This window comes from Aotus nancymaae, unplaced genomic scaffold, assembly GCF_030222135.1.
Source record: "Aotus nancymaae isolate 86718 unplaced genomic scaffold, 86718_ANA_hifiasm-v0.15.2.pri h1tg000020l, whole genome shotgun sequence".
NCBI classification, from domain to species: Eukaryota; Metazoa; Chordata; class Mammalia; order Primates; family Aotidae; genus Aotus; species Aotus nancymaae.
Window position 1 is genome coordinate 70,180,928 of NW_026988432.1, and position 23,772 is coordinate 70,204,699.

The 23,772-nt window shown below is 45.1% G+C and overlaps 1 protein-coding gene across 4 annotated transcripts in view; it reads left to right on the forward strand.

The window, feature by feature from the left end:
* The window catches only part of LDLRAD4 (low density lipoprotein receptor class A domain containing 4), a 259,936-nt gene that overhangs the window by 27,207 nt on the left and 208,957 nt on the right, over nt 1–23,772 (forward strand). For 2 of the 4 annotated variants that reach the window (XM_064379457.1, XM_064379458.1), the window contains exon 2: nt 22,679–22,819. The exons of 1 other annotated variant lie outside the window; for it this stretch is intronic. In XM_064379457.1, coding sequence (XP_064235527.1) covers nt 22,679–22,819 — 141 coding nt within the window. Of the gene's footprint in view, nt 1–22,678; nt 22,820–23,772 lie in introns of those variants that run through there. One more of the 4 variants, XM_064379460.1, reaches the window with a different exon arrangement.

The window sequence follows — 23,772 nt, forward strand, 5'->3', positions numbered from 1 at the left end:
TGCTCATTACAGTGGGTAATAGACTGGAAGGATGACCTTTCTCCAGTTAACGATCCTTCCCCACAGACAGGGCTTGCGTGCCTCTGTCTGTAGTACATGGTGCACCCGAGCTGATGATGTGGCTGTTCTGAACAGCTGCAGTGGTAGTCCCGAGGTCAAGGCCCCGACTGCTCCAGGGTGGGTGCGGGGTGGGAGGTGTACTTTCCTACCAAAGGAGGTCTGGTTAGTAGGCCGACTTGTCTCCTCTGTAGTTAGGGCTGTCTGGGGGAGCTGCTCTTGTTCCCAAGGGTTGCAGGTATATAGTGTACTGAGGGGAGCCCCCTGGATTCATACACAAAGTGGATGACGCCTCCAGGTTACCAGAAAGGCAAACCTCACACTGCAGGACAGGCCCTTGCAAACCCTTGCAATCCACTGTATCCATCTTTCCCACTGGATTCCAGTTCTCCAAGGAAGAGCCAGGGCCTGGAGCCAGGGCCATGCTGCCTGGTGCCCCAGCCCAGGAGGCATCAGGGCGAGTGGGCAGCCTGGGCTGCCTGGAGGGGTGCTCCCTCATTCCCCTGTACCCCACATGACTCCTTCCTTGAAGCCATGTTTCAGTCCCAGGGGAGAGCCTTCCGGGATGGAGATTGAGAGGAGGGGGATGTGTGTGGCTCTGTCTTCATCTCTGCAGTTCCTGGCCTGATGGGAGCACTTTGCTGTGGGCTGTGCTGGCCAGTTGTTACAGTGCCCTGCAGGTCGTGGGGCTGAGGGCAGGTCGACCAGACCTTTCATAAAGAGATGGGGTTGGTAGGGACACTGAATTCCTTACCCCCGCTAGGTTTAGCTCTGCCATATGCGGGCTGTTCTGAGCTGTGGCGAGTCATTGTCCTCAGTTTCCCTGTGGCAAAGTGGGCCCAGTCATGCCCAGGAACACCTTTGTTCTAAATTTCTGCTGGAGGTCTACTTCATGCCTCATTTTGTGCCAGGCACAAATGAAATGCAGAGATGAACATGTTGGGGTGCCTGCCTTAGTAGGCAGGACTCTTGGTTGAAGGGACAGCAGGTGGGCTTTGGGGCCAAGCATCCTTGGGAGGTGGGGTTTAGTGTGTGCAGCTTTAAATGTGAATGCTCACGATTGCTGTGTTCTCCAGCTGAGTGTGGGGCACCTGGACCTCTTCCTGTTTTTGCCTTTCTTTTAAGTTGTTTGCGTGAGATTTTCCAAGCACTGTCATCTTTTGAAATCCTGGGTTTTGGCCAGGCACGGTGGCTCATGCCTGTAATCCCAGCACTCTGGGAGGCCGAGGCAGGTGGATCACGAGGTCAGGAGATTGAGACCATCCTGGCTAATACGGTGAAACCCCGTCTCTACTGAAAATACAAAAAATTCGCCAAGTGTAGTGGCATGTGCCTATAGTCTCAGGTAGTCGAGAGGCTGAGGTGGAGAATTGCTTGAACCTGGGAGGCAGAGGTTGCAGTGAGCCGAGATTGCACCACTGCACTCCAGCCTGGGCAAAAAAGGGAGACTGTTTACAAAAAAGAAAGAAAGAAATTCTGAGTTTTGTTTCCAGCTTCCTTTTCCAACAATAACAGGGACTTTGTGTTTAGTGGTTGGTGGTTTCCACTTTCACTCATGGGTTTGTTATCTCACTGGGCATGTGAGGTGAGCAGGGCTTAGGATCGCCTCTCTCCTATAGAGACACATGATGAAAACAGGCTTCAGCAAAGAACCACCGTTTGAATTATATGATAACTTAGGGAAAGCTCTGTGTCTACTTCTGATATCTGTGTTTCTTGGTATGATGCTGGCACCTTAAAACATTTTTGTCCGTGTCTAGTAATATAGGAATTCATTCACTCATTTATTTATTCAACAAAATTTTTTTTTGCTATTTGCAAAAATGTTATTTGCTCTAGCAAATAAAAGCTATGCTGTATGCAATGGGGGAATATAGGTATGAACTATACAAGATTAATCCCTTTACAAAAGTCTTAATAAAGGGAAAAACAAATTTATGAAAATAGAAGGTATCATTAATAATTACAGCATACACTTACATAATACTTTCTGTGCCACACTATTCTTGGTGCTTTCTATTTATATTATTTCAATTAATCTCATAGCAACCTATGAGGTAGGTACTATTTCTGTCTCCTTTTTATAGCTAAGGGAACTGAACTGCAGACAGGTTAAATGGCTTGCCCAAGATTGCACAGCCAGTGAGTAGTAGAGTCAGCTTCGAAATCCAAGCAATCTTGCAGCAGTATCCACTCTTCATCACCTGTGCTACACTGCCGTGGAAAGCAATTGTTACATTAGAAAAGTGAAGGCAGATAATCCTGTGGGGAGTGGCTTGTAGCTAGAGAGGTTCCAGAGTTCACATCTCACTGTAGTCTGAAAGTCTGAATGTTAGAAAACTTATTTTAAGAAATGTGTTTGCATAAATTGATTCCTTCTTTCAGGTTTACCTGCCATAATTCACAAGGCTCGTACAAAAATTCAATGCAAAAGTAAGGTCTTAAGGAAAGCCATGTGGTTTCTTTCACTTTGATGTGGTAGTCTAAACCTCTCTCTTTATTTATTTGCCAAGAGAACAATGCTTTGTTAGTTTGCTGTTTTTCCAACTACATAACCATGCCCCATTATAGTGGCCTGGAGATGTCTGTGTTCCTTTTTGCTCAATCAATTTATTGTAGGTAAATGTGTGTGTGTTGTGTGTGTTTCCTTTTATCTACCTTCTTGTTATACATTTTGCAATATGCAAATCCTGGTAACCACTTGGCACAGGTCTCTGTTGTTAGACACCACTTATCCACATTGGAAGTGAGGACCCCAGCAACATGGCTCACCTCTTGTTGAAGGTGCTGGAGGTTGGGCTGTTTAAGGTGCTCAGCAGCACTGCACTGTACTGAGCCCTGGAGCTTCTGCTCCCCACCTGCCCTCTGAGGCCCTCCCAGGCTGGCTCCCTTCTCCCTCTGTAGCCTTCTCCTCAATTAGGCTTTCTTCCACCTCCCAACTAAACCCTGGTTGTGCCTGGAGTGAACTCCTCTGTTGTATCCCTCCTCCTGGGCAGGGCTCTACATTGCCACCCCTTCTGATCACTTGCCTTCGGGGCCTGGCTGGGCACCGTCCTTACTGGGAGCCTCTCATGGTTCCAGGGACCCAAAGTCCTGGTGCTTTGGTCTGCCTCGCCCCTGAGACTTGCAGGTTCATACCATTGGATCTGGCCTGAGCCAAGCCTTTTCCGGGTCATTCTTCCTGCCTGATGGACCCTTAAAGCTTCATCTCCCGTTGCTGTCCTGGAGACTCTGTGTTTTCTGTGTCTCTGGCCTCACTGCTGATGGCTTCCGGGTCTTTATTCCATTGCAGGCCCTGTCGCCATAGACAGCCCTTGGGTTCTGTGTGTTCAACTTTCAACCAGCCTGTACTTTGGCACATTGCATGTTGTGACACATAAACCATTTTTGGTGTGCTAAGTTCAAAGTTTTGAACAACAGCTGGTGAACAAATATTTTGAGCTATGATTTGCTGGCACTGCTTGCAAGTTTGGTTTCTGAAACATTTATTTATTCAGTCTACATTCATTCCAAAATATTTATGAGTGCCTATCGAGAGCCAAGCATTGCTCCAGAGAATAGAAGCTAAGCCACCACACCTGGTTCCCACCCTCGGGTAGCTTTCAACCCAGCCTCACCACCTTTAAAATCTTTGTGCCTTAGGGGCTCAAAACCAGGAAGGAGAGATTTTGTGTAAATGAACACACAGATGATTGAATATAGTGGTGGTTTGATTCTAGGACACAAAATACTGCTTCATGCACTTTTGTCACCAGTGATGAAAACTTGCCATAAGTGCTTCAGTTGGAATATATTTTATTGGTGTTACAAATGACCTTAGGGCTATATTTATAGAATTGTTAAAGGTCTGAAGGAGTTCCTTGAATTTTTCAGTTTTACTTTGCTGCATTTTATTGGGAACATTATTTGCTGTAGTGGCATCTGTGCACTTGGGGATTCACATAGGTTTTGGGACAAGGACCTCTGTACATAGACATCTACAACACAGAGGTACGTTCATTAGTGTTTCGTTTTTGTGTCATTTTACAACATATTGTGCCATATAAATAATGATCCAAAAAAGAAAGCAGTGAATTCGGAAGTCATCAAGCCCTAGTTGTGGATCATGATTAGGTCCAAACTTTTGGAGATCTAATGTCTATCTTGGAGATTTTAATTTATTTTTATTTTTTAGAGACAGTCTTGCTCTGTTGCCCAGGCTAGAGGAGGCTGGGATGCAGTGGTGCAATCATAGCTCACCACAACTTATCTAGGAGTCTTTTAAGTTCTTTGCATGAATGATATAATTTTACTGCGAAAATATCCACACAAATAGACACTGTTATTATCTGCCGTTTTTAGGCATCCAAACTGTGACCCAGAAAGGTTAAGTAACATTCCCAAGATCACACAGGTAATAAGTGGTTGCACCAGGATTCGAACCCAGGCAGCCTTATTCTAGTGCCACCATGTTAAAGCTTCTCCCTTCTTTGGACCTGACATTTCTCAGCTCTGAAATAAAGGAGTTGGTTTATATTACCTTTAGGGTCTCTTCCAGCCTGACATTCTGTGGTCTCTGACATATTAGCTTGTAGATAACTGGATGTACCCTCACGTGCACATGTTCACACACACCTCCACAGACACAGACCTCAGCCTGGTGGACTCCCTGGAAGGCATGCATCAGAAATAAATCGTGCAAGAGTGCTATGGATGAGGAGAGAATCTCTGCACCGTTCTGCAGGCACCTTCAGGGGAGCAACACTTGTGCCTTGTTAACTGGCTACCACATTTTATGATTTATAACGGGAAAAATGGGAAAAAATGACACCTACAATACTGAGAACCTTTTTAAAGGGGGATTCTTGGGACACAGCCTAGCAGAGCACAGAATGTCTTCACATCTCAGTTCTTCACAAAAGTAAAGCACATGGGCCTTAATTGAAGATAAGCTTCATGAAAGCTTATCTGAAGTTGGTCGCAGATGGTGGAAAAGTGACAAAGCATTGCTTTTTAAATTATAAACAAATGATCAGCAAATATAAATAGTAGATTATGAATTACAAATTGCTTGTGTTAGATTGTCCAGAATATCAAACACTACATTGATTCTGAAACCTCACTCTAAGATAAGCAATAAGGGTGAGATTATAAGAAGGAAATTACAGTAATTACAGAAAATAAAATAACATCACCAATAAAAGATGCCAGCACTAAAAGCCCCTGTTGAGGCCTGTCTCTGCCAAGCTCCACTCCGAGCGTTCCGTGGGTGTTATCTCCCTGCACGGCCTCTGGAAGAAATTTTACTGCCATTTTAGGCATAGTGAAAACACAGCTTAAGTATGTGACCCAGTCTGGCATTTATTTTGTAGTAGAATCAGGGTTTAAACTGCATATCTCCAGCACTGAACCCTACTGTTTATCCTGCTGGGAGAAGTTCAAGGTAAAACTTTACTCAGTCTTTGGGGCCCAAATGCAGAGCTTCCATGCATGGACATAGAACACAGTGGTCCCTGGTCAGCCCCAAATCCCCACTTCCTGGGGTTCAGAGAGGGTAACAGATGACCACCGAATACTTACTTCAGAATGGTCGTGACACTGCGGAAGACTGGTCCCATTCACTGGTGCTGGAAGGCTCCTCAGGACTCAATGTCTCAGTGCACAAGGAGCCTAGGGCAGCCTGGGGAGACTCAGGTCAGCAAGTGCCCTCGTGCAAGAAGCTGTCCAGCTGCGGTGTTGGGATGGGGAAGCCCTAAGTCTCTTTCTTCACATTGTACAGAGAAAGGTACACCAGGGGCACTGAGCAAAATCATCACGGCTCCTTAGAAGCAGGGAAAACATCCTCCTGTGCATTCTGCAGTCTCTGTGAGGGAGAGCACTGCAAGACCGATGTCGCCAGGCTGCCTGTGTGGGGGTGTACGTGGGCGCATGGTTCTGGGCCTGTGTGGGAATACTTTTGTAGAGTTTGACTCTTATTTTCAGATCATTCGTGTCCTGGGCTGTGTGGGAGCCAGTGGAAGGCGAGGAAGGAAGGGGTGTGGTAGGAGGCCCGCCTGACTTCCACCCCTCTCTCCCTGGGTCTGCGGAGGCTGCAGCTCCATCAGGCCATCACCTGCACTGCAGCTGGGTGTGCCAGGTGGGGAGCTGAGCAGGTGACCTGTGCTCATGTCTGTTTCTGAGCCCCGACTTCCTCCTCTAAGGTCGTGGCAAAGAGTCCTCATTCAGTGCCTGGCATAGCGTATTTGGCGGAATGATAAATGACTGAGTAAATAATAGGGATAGGCCGGGTGCGGTGGCTCAAGCCTGTAATCCTAGCACTTTGGGAGGCCGAGGCGGGTGGATCACGAGGTCAAGAGATCGAGACCATCCTGGTCAACATGGTGAAACCCCGTCTCTACTAAAAATACAAAAAATTAGCTGGGCATAGTGGCGCGTGCCTGTAATCCCAGCTCCTCAGGAGGCTGAGGCAGGAGAATTGCCTGAATCCGGGAGGCAGAGGTTGCGGTGAGCCGAGATCGCGCCATTGCACTCCAGCCTGGGTAACGAGCGAAACTCCGTCTCAAAAAAAAAAATAATAATAATAATAGGGATAAAGAAAGAGTTCCAGCAGGCTGATGCTAGGTAGGATGAAGCTGGAAAGGAGGCTGCTGTCATGGGGAGAGTCTGATGGGGAAGCCGCAGTGCACCGAGGTGTGGAGAGACCAGGCCTCAGCGTCCCAGGACAGCATGGCGCACTGGAGAGAGCCCTGGTGGCTGCTCCATCCAGTCCCAGCCCTGCCCCACCTGGGAGTCCTCAGGGTTCCACGAGTCTCCATAGGTATCTGGTAGCCTTCACATGTTCGAAGGCACCCTGGGCTGCCCCTCATCTCTGCTTCCCTGTGTATTGTAGACGTTTTTCTTCTGAGGTGCCGCCCACCTGACCTGTTGTTTCCCTAAGTGCTGTTTGTAGAATTAAAAGATGCCGTGGACACTTAGGGGAGACAGAAATGCAAGTATTCCTACAAACTGGGTCACCTACAGGAAAAAACGTGCCCTCAGAGTACAGGAAAGCCAGCTTGGGGGATGGGGCTGGGGCTGGTGGGCGGGAGTCCTTGCTGCACCTGCAGCACCTACGTAGGGGTCACCGACTTCTTAGATCTTAGCCTAGGCTCCAACCCAAGGACTTTTCCATGCTTCTGATGCTCATTGCACACCAGATACATAACTTCCCCCAGGAGGAGCTCTGTTTCAAACATGTGAATTTCTGTTGTGATGAACCAGTTACCATTTATCTAAGTATTACTGAATTAATAGCAATTTTTGGCCAATATATATTTCTCTGATTCATTCTATTATTGTACCGTTCCTTTGGTCACTGAACATTCATGATTATGGAATAAGTAGCTCAGTACACATGGGCTCACATTGTAGGAGGTTGGAGCTGCTGGGGAGGGAGAAGATTAGACAGAGAGATAGTGATGTGAGCTTCAGCCCCAAATCCAAAGAAATACTCTGTCTAGCCTAAATAAGCCTTATTTATTGCTACTTGCAAATAAAGAGAGATTCTTGCAAATATATGCTTGTTAAAAAAGAATAAGGCCAGATGCAGTTGCTCATGCCTGTAATCCTAACACTTTGAAAGGTGAAGGTGGGAGGATCACTTGAGGCCAGGAGTGAGACCAGAATAGGCAACGTAGTGAGACCCTGTCTCTACAAAAAAAAAAAAAAAAATGCTGGGTGTGATGGCCTGTGCCTATAGTCCAGCTACTTGGGAGGCTAAGGTGGGAGGATGGCTTGAGCCCAGGAGTTGGAGGCTGCAGTGAACCATGATCACATCACTGCACTCCAGCCTGGGTGACAGAGTGAGACGGTCTCAAAAAACAAAAAAAGCCACCACCACCACGAAATTTAAAACTATGCTTTCTGCTTTGTGGTTATCTCTCTGTGTATCTCCAGCAACAGATATGTTTTTTCCCCTTCTATCTCAGCAATCCTTACTCCAGCCTTTCATAGTGCAAAGATCACATTAGTGTGGTTGGGCGCAGCTGCCTAGGAACCACAGGTCCAGTGTCCTGTGTCATGTGCTGTGTCAGGTTGTGGGCTGTAGCTGCTTGCTGCTCAACCTTGGTGACGTGCTCTCCAGCAAGCAGAGGCTAAAAGCTGGTGTTGGAAAGGAGAGTGGCTCTGGAGCTGTTAGCAGCTCCCTGGGGTGTCTAGTAGGCTCTGGATTAATCCTGGCAGTCCTCTAAAGCTGGGCACAACTTAATCTGCATTGAGTGAATGCCTGCCACACCACTGGTGTCTCGAAGCCTTTACTCTGTATCATTAATATTGGTGTAATCGTCATAAGCCACTGCTTCTAGAGAACTCTGAACATTTTTGGCCTTTAGGGGAAACAAGCTTCCAATTTTAAGACTATAGAAGACCGGGCATGGTGGCTTGGCCAGGCATGGTGGCTCACGCCTGTAATCCCAGCATGGGAGGGCTGAGTGCATGAGGTGGTCATGCTCACTGACTCTCCATCTGTACTTTTAGCTGCTGACCTGTGGTGTGAATTTTTCTGCAGAAATCCTTGGCTCCTCTCCATGTGTGCACCATCAGAATTGTAGAAAGCCCTGTTCATGTGCTTCCTTCACACATGTTCTTGTCTCATGGGCAACCTGTGTTCATTGAAATTTTATAATTTTTTTGTATCACATGTGTATAATTTTCCCTGTCTAAAAAATTTATATGCTTAAAACATCTTTCAGCATTAGGCCAGGTGCGGTGGCTCACACCTGTAATCCCAGCACTTTGGGAGGCCAAGGAGGGCAGATCACCTGAGGTCAGGAGTTCGAGATCAGCCCCCTGACCAAAATGATGAAACCCTGTCTCTACTAAAAATACAAAAATTAGCCAGGTGTGGTGGCATGTGTCTGTAATCCCAGCTACTCGGGAGGCTGAGACAGGAGAATCGCTTGAATCTGGGAGTCAGAGGTTGCAGTGAACGAAGATTGCACCATTGCACTCAAGCCTGGGCAACAAGAGCGAAACTCCGTCTCAAATAAAAAAAAATCTTCCAGTGTTTTATTGGCTCCTGATTTGGACACTTAGTGGAGAGAAGGCAGATATGCTGGTTTGTGTGATTTATACAGCTTTAATATTTAATGGCTTAAATTAACACAGACAAATGGGCCCTCTGGTTCAAGATGAAGCCAGAGAAGCAAAGCCTGTGCTGCTGCTTGTCCATCTTCCTCTTCAGCTCGTGCCTCTATGTGAACGGCTGTGGCAGGAGCACAGACATCAGGTACAAGTGAAAGAAACAAAACTCAGCCCCAAAGTGTGCCGACTTCTCTTTTCCCCTCCCCGCAGTGCATTCGAGTCCATTTAAGTTAAAGCAACTATTAGCCACCTACTGTGCTAGCCCCAGGAGATGCAAAGATAATGACATGGGTGAGACAAAGAGCAATGACAGCAAGGTGATTAGCACTGTGCTGGGGGTGGGGGGTGCACAGGTTGCCATGGGAACATGGTAGCAGTGGTACTCAGTTCTTGGATGGGGTTGGTAATACTGGGGAAGGCTTCACAGTCTTGGCGGGGGATTTTTCTGTTTTCGCTTTTTGCTAAAAGGTCAGTAGGCATATGTCAGGCAAGGGAGTAAGGAGCAAGTCATTCTAGGCAGGAGGAACCGTGTACATGAAGGTGCAGTGATGGGAAGCCATGGTATGCTTGAGAGGCATGTTGGCCTCCAGGGGATGTGTAGGATTTAGGAAGGATTCCGGCAGATGCTCAGGGCCACATTGTGAAGGCCAAATATGCCTCGCTAATACGGACTGTGTCCTGGAATTGATGGAATCTATGGAAAGATTTGAGGTTGAGGAGTGACGTGATATTTATCATCCAGAAATGACAGTTTACTTAATAGAAGAAACTTTCATTCATTCAGCAAATATTTTTGAGAATGTGTGACATGCCAGGCACTGTTCTGGGACCAAGGAAAATAACAATAAACAATACTGTGAATATTTCTTGTATTCAGGAGAACTTACATTCTAGCGATTGAAGGCATTAAATAAAATAAAAGTTAATTATATGATTTATTTGTTTTTGATTTATTTAAAGGTGATAAGCACTATAAGAAAAAATAAAGCAAGGAACATAGTCCTGACATGGGTGTGAAGAAGGCCCCATTTATCAATAGCAGGCTTTGTTATACTTAAATATAAAGAAAACTTGATTTCATTTATATTTTTATGGCTTTGTTTTCAGTGTGCGTTTTGGGACTAAGCTTCTGTATTACATTTGTCTCATTTGTGCCAATTATTCTTGCTGTTTTATGCACTTTTCTTCAGAGATAGCATTGAGAAAACCCAGACTGGCTGCAGAGAAGAATGAAAGTCTACTGGGGCACTTCCTCCCTCCAGGAATGTGGAGGAGTACAACACATCAGGGGTCCAAATGAGAGCCCTGTTCAGAGGCGGGAATGGTTATTCCAGTCCTTTCTCTCTTTAATGATGACAGAATGGGATAGGGAAGGGCTGGCTTCAGCAGGAGTGTTCAGGCTGGGGTGAGGACCAGTGTGAGTCTTCCATGCTGGGGTTGGCAATCCTGGGAGGTGGCTGTTTTGTTCTCATCCTGTGAGAACAAACCCCGAGGTCGAGGCTCTGACACCTGGGTGACCTGGGTCCAGCGACAGCATCATTGAATGAGTCCTTGGGGTGGAGTCTGGGTGGTGTTTGAGGTCTGTCTGTTTGGGGAAGGGATGGGGACCGAAGGGAGGCCCGGGTAAGGGGTGAGGGTGATTTGCACCTGTGACAGGGAGGCTGAGATTCCCTAAGGGCAGGACGGTGGAACGCGGTGATCCCGTGGGAGGAGATCTGGGGATGGATGGCCCATGTCAGCAGGGTGCGCAGAGCTCCTGAATGCTGGGCCACACAGATGGAACCTGCTCTCAACCGGACATGCCCTTGGGGAAGAACTGAACAGAAAGACAGATTTCTTGTTAATTTTGGAAGGTAGGGGATTTTATCAGCCAGTGTTTTGTTGAGGACGTTGAGTTTTTAAGTCTCTGCTCCTGGTTGTTGATCACATTATTTTGAAGTCTCCTAAGTCTATCAGAAATATTCTCTTTTTGATTATTGGGGAGACAGACAAAGGAATTTAGGAAATCCTTAACTGGCACATAGTACTATAAAGAAGTTCTTTATGAAAGGCTTGAAATAGGCATGTTCAGGTCAAAAAATATTTTGTCTTTGCAGAGCCTGAAATTCTAGCCTGGCATAGGTTGTTGGAAATAGGTAGTTTTTCCCAATAAAGCTGTAACTGGCTGGAACCGAAGGGCAGGCGAGAGGTTCTCGCCTCTCCTGCCCAGTGGTGGAACTGGTGCTGGGTCAGCCTGGAGCTCAGCCTGCTGCTGAGAACCCAACAGGCCCACCTGTGCCTCCTCCTACTATAGTCTGGCATACAGGGGAGTGCACGTGATGGTTTGCTACCCACATTGACCCCAGCCTCGACTGTGATCAGTTACAGGAGCCAAAGACCATTCTTTTAAGTACCCAGTCTCCATCTGGGAATGAAGAGACAGTTCAGTTCACCAGCAGACCTTTCTTGTTTGGGGCCAGGGACATTCCCCTGCAGTAGAACATCCTACCATCCATTAAAGAAGTATGAAGATGCCATCGCAAAATCCTGGCGTGGGTTGGCTGAAGAATACAGGGACATGGGCATTTGTGTGTAGCCCATGCCCTTTGAGGTCACTGAGGTTTGAGGTCTCGGAAGCAAGATGTTTTCAAATTTCATAAAGTGGGGGAGGATTCTAGGCAGATGCCATGAGAAGCTCAAGGCAAGAAAGTCAGGCATTTTTTATTCAAATGGGAAAAAAAATAGCAAGCTGTGACCCACCTGAGGACAAGGCTGGTGGAGTCCTGACTTATCCCTTGCTCTGAACTGGTCACAGATATTAGGAAATAAGACAGGTGGAGAACTCAGCACTCACACCCAGTTCTCGGGGTGTTGGAGGCTGGGAGGGAAGGAGCTGGCTGTTTCCTCAATCAACAGTCCAGGGCTTTAGCCAGACAATGGGTTTTTCTCTCCAAAATCCACAGTGTTGCGTGGAGAGAGAACATTGTGATTTAGGAGCACAGCCAGATAACTGGGTAGGGACAGATGGAAAAAGCCTAGCTATTTATGACCTTGAGGACGCGAGAGAACGATTCCATAATTGAAGACCACGGGTAACTAAAAAAACCATGTGGCCAATAACTTTAATTCTGCCGTTAAAAATCTTTTGCAATTTGCTAACAATATATTATTTCCTTCTTTTTTCTCCTTCCTGCTTCATTTTCCATATATTTGTTTCTAGTGAGGATATTTGCTCAGCTAGAGGAAATTTTCTTCACCCGAAGGAACACCCGTAGTTAATTGTGGTTCCTATAAGAACCTCTCCACAGCCTTTTACATCTGTTCATTGATTTCTTTAATAAAATTGATTGATTGCTTACAATAATAATACTGATTGATTGCTGGCCATGTTCCACACTCTGGGGACTCATCAGTAAGACCAGGCAGGCATAAATCCCTGCCCTCATGTAGTTTATTTCTAACGGAGAAAAAAAGGCAAGAAACAGTATATGTATATTTGAATATCATGTTAGATGGAAATGTGAGTAGGAGAGAAGAGTGAAGCAGGAAAGCAGGTAGGAAGAGCCAGGAGTCTGGGAGGTGAGATGGGGAGTGGAGTGAGGGAGGCCGTGGCCATGGTGACATTTGCACGAAGCCCTGATGAAAGTGAGGGAGTCGGCTAAGCAGGCTTTCAGGAAAGCTCTGGGCAGAGGAACAGCAGGTGTGGGTGAGCTGTGAGTGCAGGGAGCAGTGAGGAGGCTGGGTACCCAGAACCAACCTCGGGAGGGCAAGGGGAGAGCTGGCAGGAGCCACATCAGGGAGGGTCATGTGGAGTTCATTATAAGGACTTGGGGTTTCACTCTGAGTAAAATGAAAGCTGTTGGAGAGACCTGATCTGACTTTCATTTCAGCAGGAGCATCCTGACTGCACTCTTGTGAGTAAACCACGGTGGAAGGACAGGGGACGAGCCAGGAGATCACTGTGGGGAGGGTGACTGTAGTAAGATGGCGGGAAGGGGTCCATTTTCAGTGTGTTTTGGAGGTGGAACCAGCAGAGCGTATGGATGGTTTGGGGTGTAAGAGAAAGGAAAGGGTCAAGGATGACTGCAGTGGTGTCTCTATCCCAGGTACAGTTTCTGAGATGGGGAAGGCACGGGGAGCGAGTTTGGGCGGGGTAATCAGGTATTTGGGCTTGGACATGTAAGCTGAGATTTCTATTACATTCCACAAGGAGATGTTGACCAGGTGACTGGAGGAGTCTGGGGTCTGGGATGAGGTGGAAAGGTCAGGGATAAATGTGGGAGTTGTTAGTGTGAGACAGTGACCATTTGAGATGGCAAGGGAATGGCGTATGCAGAAAGGAGAAGGGGCCAAGGGTGAGCCAGGGCACTCCAAGGTTAAGAGGTCAGGGAGGGGGAGGAGGAGCTGAGAGGTGTGGAAAGGACTGCAGTGCCATGTGCGCTGGGACCCAGATGGACGGGGTTTCCTGTGGGAGGGAACAGAGGGGTCAACTGGTGAGATTAGGCCAAGTTAACTTCATGGGGGTCACTGGGGACTGGCCGGGCGGCATTGGTGCAGTGATGGGGCCCAAAGCCTAATTCGCATTTGTTAGGGGAGAATCAGAAATCAGACACAGTGAGTACAGAAAACTTGTTTGCAGCATTAAACTGTGGGAGCAGAGAAATGGGCCATGGGGCCCAGAGCATCTTTTTATGAGACCAGAAGTTAGAGCATGTTTGTCTTCTCATGGGAATGGCCCTGTGGAGCTGTTGCTGATATAATCAGTTTGTGTCAAAATGTGCAGAATTCAGGAATCCATTTTTAAAGTTATCTGTCATTTGAATGTTCATTGGAATAATTCGGAGCAGGCAACAGAAGTACCCAAAGAGCTAATGTGGGATTTTCTTCAAAATCCTTGTCTTAAAATTTTATAGAATCACTGATCATAAGAACTGAAAGGACTTTTAGAACATAAGACTTTGAGATGCGAGAATGCAAAAAGGCTTTCAGGCCTTTCAGCCAGAGGATGTGCTTGACCCGTGAACCCTCCAATGGAAGCCTCCCCTGCATGCCAACCCGAGCCAATGTTCAGGGTTCCTGACCCAGCTCCCGCTCCTGCCGCAAACTGCAAGGCCCCACGGGGAGCACCAAAGTTGTTCAGGGGAAAAATGAAAAGCTGCTGGTTTAGTCCAGGCATCTCATTTTATCATAGGAATCTAGAGATGAAGAGTCTTGCCTGAGGATACATAGAAGATAGAGTGTAAGAGCTGGAGGGAGGCCGGGGTCCTGGGTCCCGGGTCTCTGGGCTGTGGACTGTCCACTTCTCCCTCGGTGGCTGTGGCCGTGCTCCTTGCCCAGGCAGTGACGGGCTCTTGGTGGGTGGATCCATGAATGAACGACGGACTGAGTGGAGGGAAAGAGCCTCCTGGGCCAGCCTTCACCACGCCTGAGGATAAATGCTGCTGGGCACTCCTGTGGTCCGTACTTTGAGGCCCAGGTTTCTGCTGTCAACACCTGTGTGTCTGCCTCTGTTGATCCTGCCAGGTGGATATGGTCCTCATCACCCACGGACCTCCAGTGCGCATGGAAAGCACATCTGTCAGTGGGCAGTGTGGAGCTCCTGTTGGGCTTCATGATTGATTCTGTTTTATCTGCAGAGTAACATCATGAGAGGGTTATGAAAGGTTAGTCTTGATGAAGATATATTGAAAGCTCGGCACAGTTGAGTTTCCATCACATTCACTAAGTATAAACTCTGCAGATTGAGAGCCATGAATGAGTCTCAGCAAGGTATACAAGGCTCTTCACAACGGGATGCCTTGGCCCCCAAAGTCTACCTGCCATGTTGGGGACTGCGAGATCCTGGACCAAGCAAGTTAGGGCCCCTGAGGGTGCCTTTCTGGGTCTTGATCAGGGAGCTGGTTACATGGGTATTTTTTAGTCTTCGTAGACTCATTGAGCTGGCCTTTCTGATATACACACACATGCATACATACACATATGCTATATTCCAATAAAATATTTTTTTAAAAAAATTAGTGTACCTGTCCTGGAACTCAAGATCCTTTAATGCCTCTGGTCTACGGAGTAAAATCCACAGGTTGTCCAGAGGCCCACAGGCTCCATAGGACCCCCAGCCCCCTTGCTGACCTCACCTTCTCCACTGCCCTCCAGGACGTGTCCCTGCAGAGCAGCACCCCTGCCACTCCATGCTGCTGATGGAGGGGCTCAGTACACATTTCTTGAAAGGAAAGGCAATGTGTCTGGAATAGCATTGACCCTCATGAGGAAGGACTCATGTGTTGGGATTTCTGTTTAGATGATGCCATAGGGAATTAGGTACTTGATTAGTGTCTTTAAAATTGTGAATTTTAATGGCTTTAGAGCTCTATAGACATTTAGTTTTCACAGAGATTTTTCTTCTGTTAAAATAGGGTTTTTATTGTCCCTGGTTATAAAATCATGTATAAAATCCACAAGAAACTTTAAAGTTATCAAAGCGACCCCAGCATCCCCAGAAAAGGCCACTGTGGACATCGTTTCAAACTCTTTTCCCATGTGCATTCTATTTATTGATATTTCTGTTCTTCCAAGAGTTTGAAAGAGCGTTCTTACCTACTTTCAGTACTCTTCTACATAATAAGTTAGGAAGAATACCTCCTTGTGTCTTACAGACAGAAAACCACAAAAACAAATTCATTCATTCATTGGTTATATGTATATAATTGGTTATAAATATAGGCAAGACGTACTGTTATCCGCTGTTTCAAGCCCTGAAGGACTTTTATGACTTTCCAAATGCTGGGTGGTGTTTTGATGGGAAGTTGGGTGATTTGTTCAAGCTGCTCTAAAGGGTAATTGTAGGTATGCAAGTCCAAAGCCTGAGAGTACTTTGGACTTTTAAGAGCACATTGTATGTTTTTCACTCACGGTTCTCATAGAATTTGAGACCCATTAAAATAATCTTTTCAGCACCATAATGGGAGTGATAAGCTATATCATAAAATGGATTGAGTTTTTAAACATTTTTTATTACTCTCTTTGATGGGAGGCTCTTCTCTGGTAATCTTATTACTTGGGCAGATTTCCTTTTATCATGTCATATTCATCTTTCTGAAGGACAGCTATGGTTTCAGCAGCACCACTTAAGATAGGACTTTTATTAAATGCTTTGGGGGTAACTTAATTCATTACACAGAATATAAACTTTCAAATTAAATTCCCCTGTGTTCCAAGTTTATGACCGGGAACATCAGCCCATCTTTGAGTGAGATCAGAGTATCACTAGTGAGGCCGGTGCCTTTACACTGAGTTCCAGCTGAACATGGAGCTGGCCTGTGACACCAGGTGAAGCATGAGCGCTGCTGCCATCTCCTGCCTCAGGTTCCCAGCGGGATTAACATTGTTAACATGCTGTGCAGTGTCTCGAAGCTTACTCAACATGTGCACCTTGCACTGCAGGTTTTCGCAAGGGAGTGAGTACATGTATCATCCTCACGGCATTCCCATGCCATCAAAAGCTGACATTTAAGGAGTTTTGCCCTAAGGATCAACTTTTTATTTCTGAAAATTCTCAAAGCTTTATCTTCATAATTAGCTAAAGCACTACTTTCTGGATGCCGTTTTTGGCAACTTTATGGAAACTACTTTATGGAAACGAATGTTTCAACCTCCCTGAAGGCTGAGCTGGGAAATTACAAGATGGGCAGTCCTTTTCACTTTTTGATAAAATTGGTGTGTCAGATAGTCTTCTCCTTGCTGAACAGCACCCTTTAATAAAAAGCGTGACAGATCCCGTTAAGTTTTCGAAATGAGAGAAGTCTGTTTGTGGGTGATTGGAACGCATCCCTCGAGGGCCCGTGAGGTCCCATCACCATTCCTTTGGTTTCCTCTTGGCTGTGGTGGCTTGTTTGCTTGGAATTCAGTTTAGAGATAAGTTCTCTTCAGTCAGTTTTCCTCTCCTCTTTCCTCTGCATTTCCTGATTTATGTTTTGTGTTTTTTCTCATTGTTTTCCATCTTCATTGAATTTTACATACATTTATTTATTTATTTAAAGAGTTGGGGGTCTGGCTCTGTTGCCCAGGCTGGAGTGCAGTGGCATGATCTAGGCTCACTGCAGCCTTAAACTCCTAGGCTTAAGCCATCCTCTCACCTCAGCCTCTCGAGTAGCTGAGACTATAGGCACGTGCTACCATGCTCAGCTACTTTGCAATTTTTTGTAGCGATGGGGTCTCACCATGTTGACCAAACTGGTCTTGAACTCCTGGACTCAAGCTATCCTCCATTCTGGGTTGCCCAGAGTGCTGGGATTACAGGCATGAGCCACTATGCCCAGCCTGAATTTTCCATTTATGATAGGGTATCCTATACCTTGCAGGGGAATAGACAGTGTGTATATAATCAATAAAAAAAATTATTGTCACCTCTGTACTAGGAAATGTACGTTGGTTATGGTACAATTATTTATGCTAATCTTAGAACTCATTGATTCTTGGCTTACACTTCACTGGTGGCTAGATTTGACCTCTTTGCTATTTACAATGTAAGTACATGGAAAAGGCACCCGTACTAAGAGCGGGTTCTAGACTTTAATGTCAGAAATGATGGAGCCAGAATCACTCTCCATTTTCAGGTTTGTGAATGATAGAAGTGTGAACTAAATGAGTCAGTGTTGCTATATGAATTTTAACAGAAATAACTAATGTAGACTACTTTGCCAATTCACAAAAAAGGCTGATTTTACAGCTGAGATGTAATGCTGTATATAGGTCCTTATTTTGTGACTGAGATCGTATCTGTGAAAAGTAAGGCTTTAAAGGAGTGTAGGAGAAATTGAAAACAACTTTTTGTTGCCTGTTAACTAGTAGAATGTTGACTCTACCAAGCAGATTAAATTTAGTCTCTGTGAGGCTTGATTTGTTCTGCTTAAGATTGAGCATTTATCATTGAATCCTGACTGAGTTTAGGTTTACATTATTCAAATTTGTTTAGCAACTGATTCTTAAAAAATTTTTAATATAGCTTTTCTCTATATAAGTTTGGAATTCACAGAAAACTTTAAGATATTCAATTTTTCCCCTAGTTCTAGGACTCCTAAAATTCCCTGTTTTTTTCAAAGGTGACAAAATATTAGGAAATTCTGTTCCTGTTAATTATTCTTTTCCTTTCTCCTCTTGCACATGGTATAGTCCAACTGGCTAATGTTAGTTTGTACATAACTAGAATGACCTTCAGGACAAAAAAGGGTTTCCTCTCAATCTGATGGAAATTTTGAGTTTTATGTTCCACTACATGTAATTAATTTTCCAGCTTTGGGTAAGTCAGGGTTTATCCCTGGCCTCCTTCCTCACCTGGGAGGTGAGAGATGGACCATGTGTCTGGGTCCCTCTCAGCATTAAGATTTGATGACTCTGGGATAAATCCACAACATCGAAAAACCCATCAGAAGTTTTACGTAGAAATGCAGAGAGGCTAAAGACCCCTAATGTAGAGAGGATTGTATTATTGCCAGAAGTATGTACAGCGATTCTAAAGTCTGTTGTTGATTCTGGAAGTTATTTCTGCTAAGTTTTTTTTTTTTTTTAATAAGAAATCAAATAGGATATTTTGGCAAAGAGAAATGCCACTTTCTTCACTTAAAAGATCCCAACTTTTTAAAGAAGAGGAGTGATATAAATCTTATAAATGGTTATAATACGTCTACCACTACCGGAGGAGACCCCGGTTCCCGAGCGGCTCATTCTGTATTCCAGTCCAATATTATCCATCTCAGGTCACCATGAATTTATCACCAAAATGTTTCTAATGTTTAACAGTCCTTGATTTCCCTCAACTTCTAGCTTGTCAGAAATACTCAACAAGTTCCACAAAGAATAGACAGCATATCATAGGACAACATATTTTAAAAATTCTTCCATTGTCTTTCTCTGACTTGAGTTTAGTTCATGGAGGACACTCTCTGGTTCTAGTCTGTCAAAATGTAGTTTAGGGGTCAAAACTACATTGGTTCCAAAGTTTCCAAAATGGCCCATTGATAGAACAATACTGCGACTGGGCCCTGTAACCAGCAATTATCCAAATACCTGCTTATTTTAAGAGCTTGTATTTTAGTTTGTTCTTTGTAAATTAGCAAATACGAAATAAACATTCCAATAAAACACCATTAACTACAGAGGAGGCTTGCTCTAAGTGAGCTACCTTTTTTCTCAGTAGACAGTGGTTCTCCATCTGCGCTGCCCATTGGAGTCATGCCGGGGGCGCTGGAAACCCACACTGTCTGACTGCACCTCAAGCCAGGGAGAGCAGGACCTGGCTGGGACCCTGACCCTGGCAGTGCTGAAAGATGTCTATGTGATCCCAATATGCAGCTAAGGTGAGGGCCTTTCTCCTAGAGTTATCAGTTTGTTTGAGATACCACAATCAATGACCTTGTTATTAGAGGACCTGAATGCACTGGGCTTTTGGATGTTGTACTGGAGACAGCCTGGGGGAGGTTGGATGGAGGTGGAAGCCTGCCTCTGTCAACACCAGTTTTGTTAACTCGGACAGATATTTACTGTGCTCTGCAGTTCTCATTCCAGCTTTAGCATTAATTCTTAGCACTTTATCACATTACAGCAATTTTCTAGTATTTTCTGTATCACATCAAGAAGCCAATAAATTCAAATTCTCAATCTGGTCATTCTGATTCCAGTGGCCGTGTAATGGAAAGACCTTATTCTGATATTGGGCTAATGACTCACTGCTGAGATTTAGATTTTATAAATTTGCAATTTTTTATTTTTTAGAGTCTGGGTCTTGCTCTGTCACCTGGGCTTGAGTGCTGCAGTGGTGTGATCCTAGCTCACTTCAGCCTTGAACTTCTGGGCACAAGTGATTCTCTTGCCTTAGCTTCCTGAGTAGCTGGGAGTACAGGAGTGCGTCACTGCACTTGGCTAATTTTTAAACTATTTTGTGAAGACAGAGTCTCTCTTTGTTCCCCAGGCTGGTCTAGAACTCTTGGTCTCAAATGATCCTCCTGCCTCAGTCTCCCAAAGTGCTGGGAGTGCAGGTATGAGTCACTGTACCCAGCTGGATTTGAAATTCAATAGATTGATGTTATTTCAGTTATCTAAGAAGTAAGAGCCAAATACATTAGTAGCACAAGCCTTGTTAGTACTTCCTGAGTAGTGTTGAACCTACTTAAGACAACAAGCCATTTGGGGAACTTTGTTATGCATGGGGCTATGCCCATTATGAGTGCGTCTCTCACATTCCTGAAAGTGGATTTGGAAACTGAGGCGTGTGGTGAGATAGGGCAAAATGAAATAAAATGGGAAGAATGTTATCTGCTCTAATTATCTCACAGGGTTCTTCTGAGGCTCAGATCAGATTATTCATTTATTCAACAAATGTGTGATTCACCAAGTGCCTGTCATAGGCTGGGCAGTGCTCTAGACATGAAGAAGATAAAGAAGGGAAATGTGTGGCCTTGGAAGGAGTGGCAAATTAGTCACTGCTTATATTTTTTAAATAATTCATATCATAAGCTCTTTGAAGAGGGCTAGCTCATTCATTTCCGAGTTTCCATGTCTCAGTACCTAGCACGGGGCATGGAAGCGGCTAATATATTGGTTGTATGAACGAATGAATGAGTCACAGAATTCATTTCCTTGCAGGTATGTCGTGTATCCCTCCAACAAGGTAAAATGAGTAAAGTGTGGATGTGGTTTCATTTCCTGGCTAGTTTAACGTTCCACACCAACTTGAATATGGTAGTCTCACCTCAGATCCTTTCAAACCACAGCAATGGTGAATTTTTTAGTTAGAGTTTGATTCAATTCAGGTTAGTATTCCTCTTTTCCCAATCCCTGTTTTAGCAACATGGGGAGTACCTGTTTTTGGTTAATGTGCTTTTCATGTTTGGTATAAATCCATAGTCCAATATTTCTTTTGGAAAGGAAGATAAATTTTTCCCTTGACATTCCTTTTTTCCATTAAGTTAAAAAATGTTACTTCATAAATGTGATTTCAAACAGCTGGGTTTTAATCTTTCCACCTTATGGAAAGAGAGCATTTGGCTCCAGCAGCACCCCCACCACGTGGCCTGGCCTCTCTCGGCACACAGATTTTCTAACCTGGATGGCGCCGCCAGCAAGGCACTAGTGGGTGTGCATTTGTGCTGTGTTCACATGTTATTCTAAACTAGGTCAGCAGCTCGGCTGGTTTCTTTTTCTATTCTCTTTTAGGAGAATGTGAAAAAATGGAGGATTATAATACCCTTTTCATACAAGTTCACAAAAATAGTTTGAGGACTCTTAAGTTGTGTTTCTTTACAACAGGTAAAGGTTATTCTCTTGCGGGCCACAGTTCACCCCTGTGAGGCAGGCTGGGCTGGGGCAGCCCCACACGTGGTTAGCATCGCTGGAAGAGGGCTTGGTGTGCCGATGCCCAGCCTTTTATTTGAATGATGGAAAATTAGAGTTGAAAGGACCTTGGACTTGATCCAGGCCTGCCGCCCTTATTCCAGACAGATAGAACCAAGGCCTGGAAAAAGGAAGAGGCTGTGACAGTCAGTGGCTGTGAGGAACTTGGGACTCCTCCGGAGACTCTGTCTTCCCGCTGTCTACTGAGTGGGCTGTGCTGTGTGAATCCTGCCAGCTTCTGTGGTCTCCTAGGGCCAGGCCCACACTCAGAATGCAGGATGACAGTCACTGTGTAAGATGTAATGGACCCTTCTGTTCCCAAGCGTATATAATTGTGTAACTTCCTTTATTCTCCATTGCTTAAAGTGATAGTAATGTGTTAAGTATGCAAAGTTATTTTAAAGTCCTATAAAACTGAATTCCATTTTTGAATATTGATTTGTACAGATTTTAGGGAGCCTGTGTTCAGTGTGGCCTATAGAGATTTGGGTATGGGATCTGCCCTATTTTTATAATTCACCAACATGGCCCTTTAGCAGAAAACACACATGATTTCCCCCAGTTTTACATTATAAATTCACTGCAACCCATGCCTGGTATTATGCCTGATTTTTCTTAGGCATGGGACGAATGAACATCAGAGAGGTGAAATATTTTGTCCAGATTCTCACCACAAGACAGTGGCAAGTGGGAAATAAAATGTCCGAGTGTCCTTCTGTAAGCCAGCACTCCTGAGTTCTGCTGGCCCCCTGCCATGGCTAGCTGCATGGGCTCCCTCATTCTCAGAGGTGTGAAGAACTGCCAAGGATGGTTTCAAGCCGAATAATAGAGCCCCACAGCTATGACTTTTGCAGAGCAGGTCGTGGAAAGAAAGAGAGCACCTATGCTGCTCATGTGGCAGTGCTGCAGGGTGAGGCGTGCATGGCAGGCCTTGACGCCCCTGTGGAGTGCAGGAGGGCACCATCCTGTGTGTTTCAGACAAGGAAGGTCCTCACCCAGATGGCCCTTCTCTGAGTTTAGTGCCCTGGGCTCTCCAGATAGTCTGAGCTCCCAAACAATCATGGCATGCAAATGGGGGAAAGAAAAACCAGCAACAGTCACAGCTCGAGAGCACCAAGCTTGCATTGACTGCTCCATGCTTTATATTGTACTTTTTCAGAGTGCAAATTCACCTGCACCAGCGGTAAATGCTTGTATCTTGGTTCGCTGGTCTGTAACCAACAGAACGACTGTGGGGACAACAGTGATGAAGAGAACTGTCTCCTGGTGACCGAGCACCCGCCTCCGGGCATCTTCAACTGTAAGTCTCTCCTCCCACCGGGGTGGCACTGTCTGATGTGGTTCTGAAACGGTTAGGAGGTGGGTCACTGGGACATGGGAAAGAGGTTGTTTTCTGGTAAAGGAAAGAGATTTGCATTTTCACAAAGGAAATGTTTTCTTTTTTTAGGATAGAGGGATGGCATGTTTAAAAGTTAGAAATTCGTTCTATTCTCTAAAGTGGTCAGTGGAGCTGTGTTTTGAAATAGGCTTTTGCTACTTATCTGAGCAATGTCTGGATTCCAGGAAATCATATATTGATTTAGTGTTCTTCATACCAACATTATTACTTCAGAAGTAATTTTAAATAAGCAAAGAAAGATATGGGGAAGGTCCATAATAAATCATGGAACTGAGATATGAAAGTAGAAGAATTTACGTGGGATCCTTAAAGGTTCTGACCATGTGTTTTTCTGTTAGATACTGGATGGAAACAACTTGACTGAGGTTTGACATGTGTCAATCTCCAAGGCTGAGGCTTTGAGCATTTCTTGAATTTGAAGAAGTGGAATCAGAGTTTGAAGTTTGTTGGTTTTTGATCTCATGGTTTTTGTGACAAGGGAGGAGAAAGAAGGCAGCTTTGAATGCTTGTGGCTTACTGTTTTCCATGTTTCTCTGGGCTAAGTGAAGGGGGTTGAGGGTGAGGATCTTTTTGCAGTTACACACCTTGGGAAGAGCGTTGGCCGGGCCGACCTCCTCACACCGCCTTCTTACTGACATCATTTTATGATGCATTCAGCTTCTCTCCCCAGTTTTACTGACATTATTTTGAGGAGTTATATTTGAGACAGATTTTAAAATTTTTGTTACGGAAACTAGACTACATAAATATCAGTGCTGCAAATGTGAAAATGGGAGGGGATTTTAAAAAAGAAACTATTTTCCCTATTCCTACTGTCTTTTTATATGGGGGGCAAGCTACATATGTCCCCAATA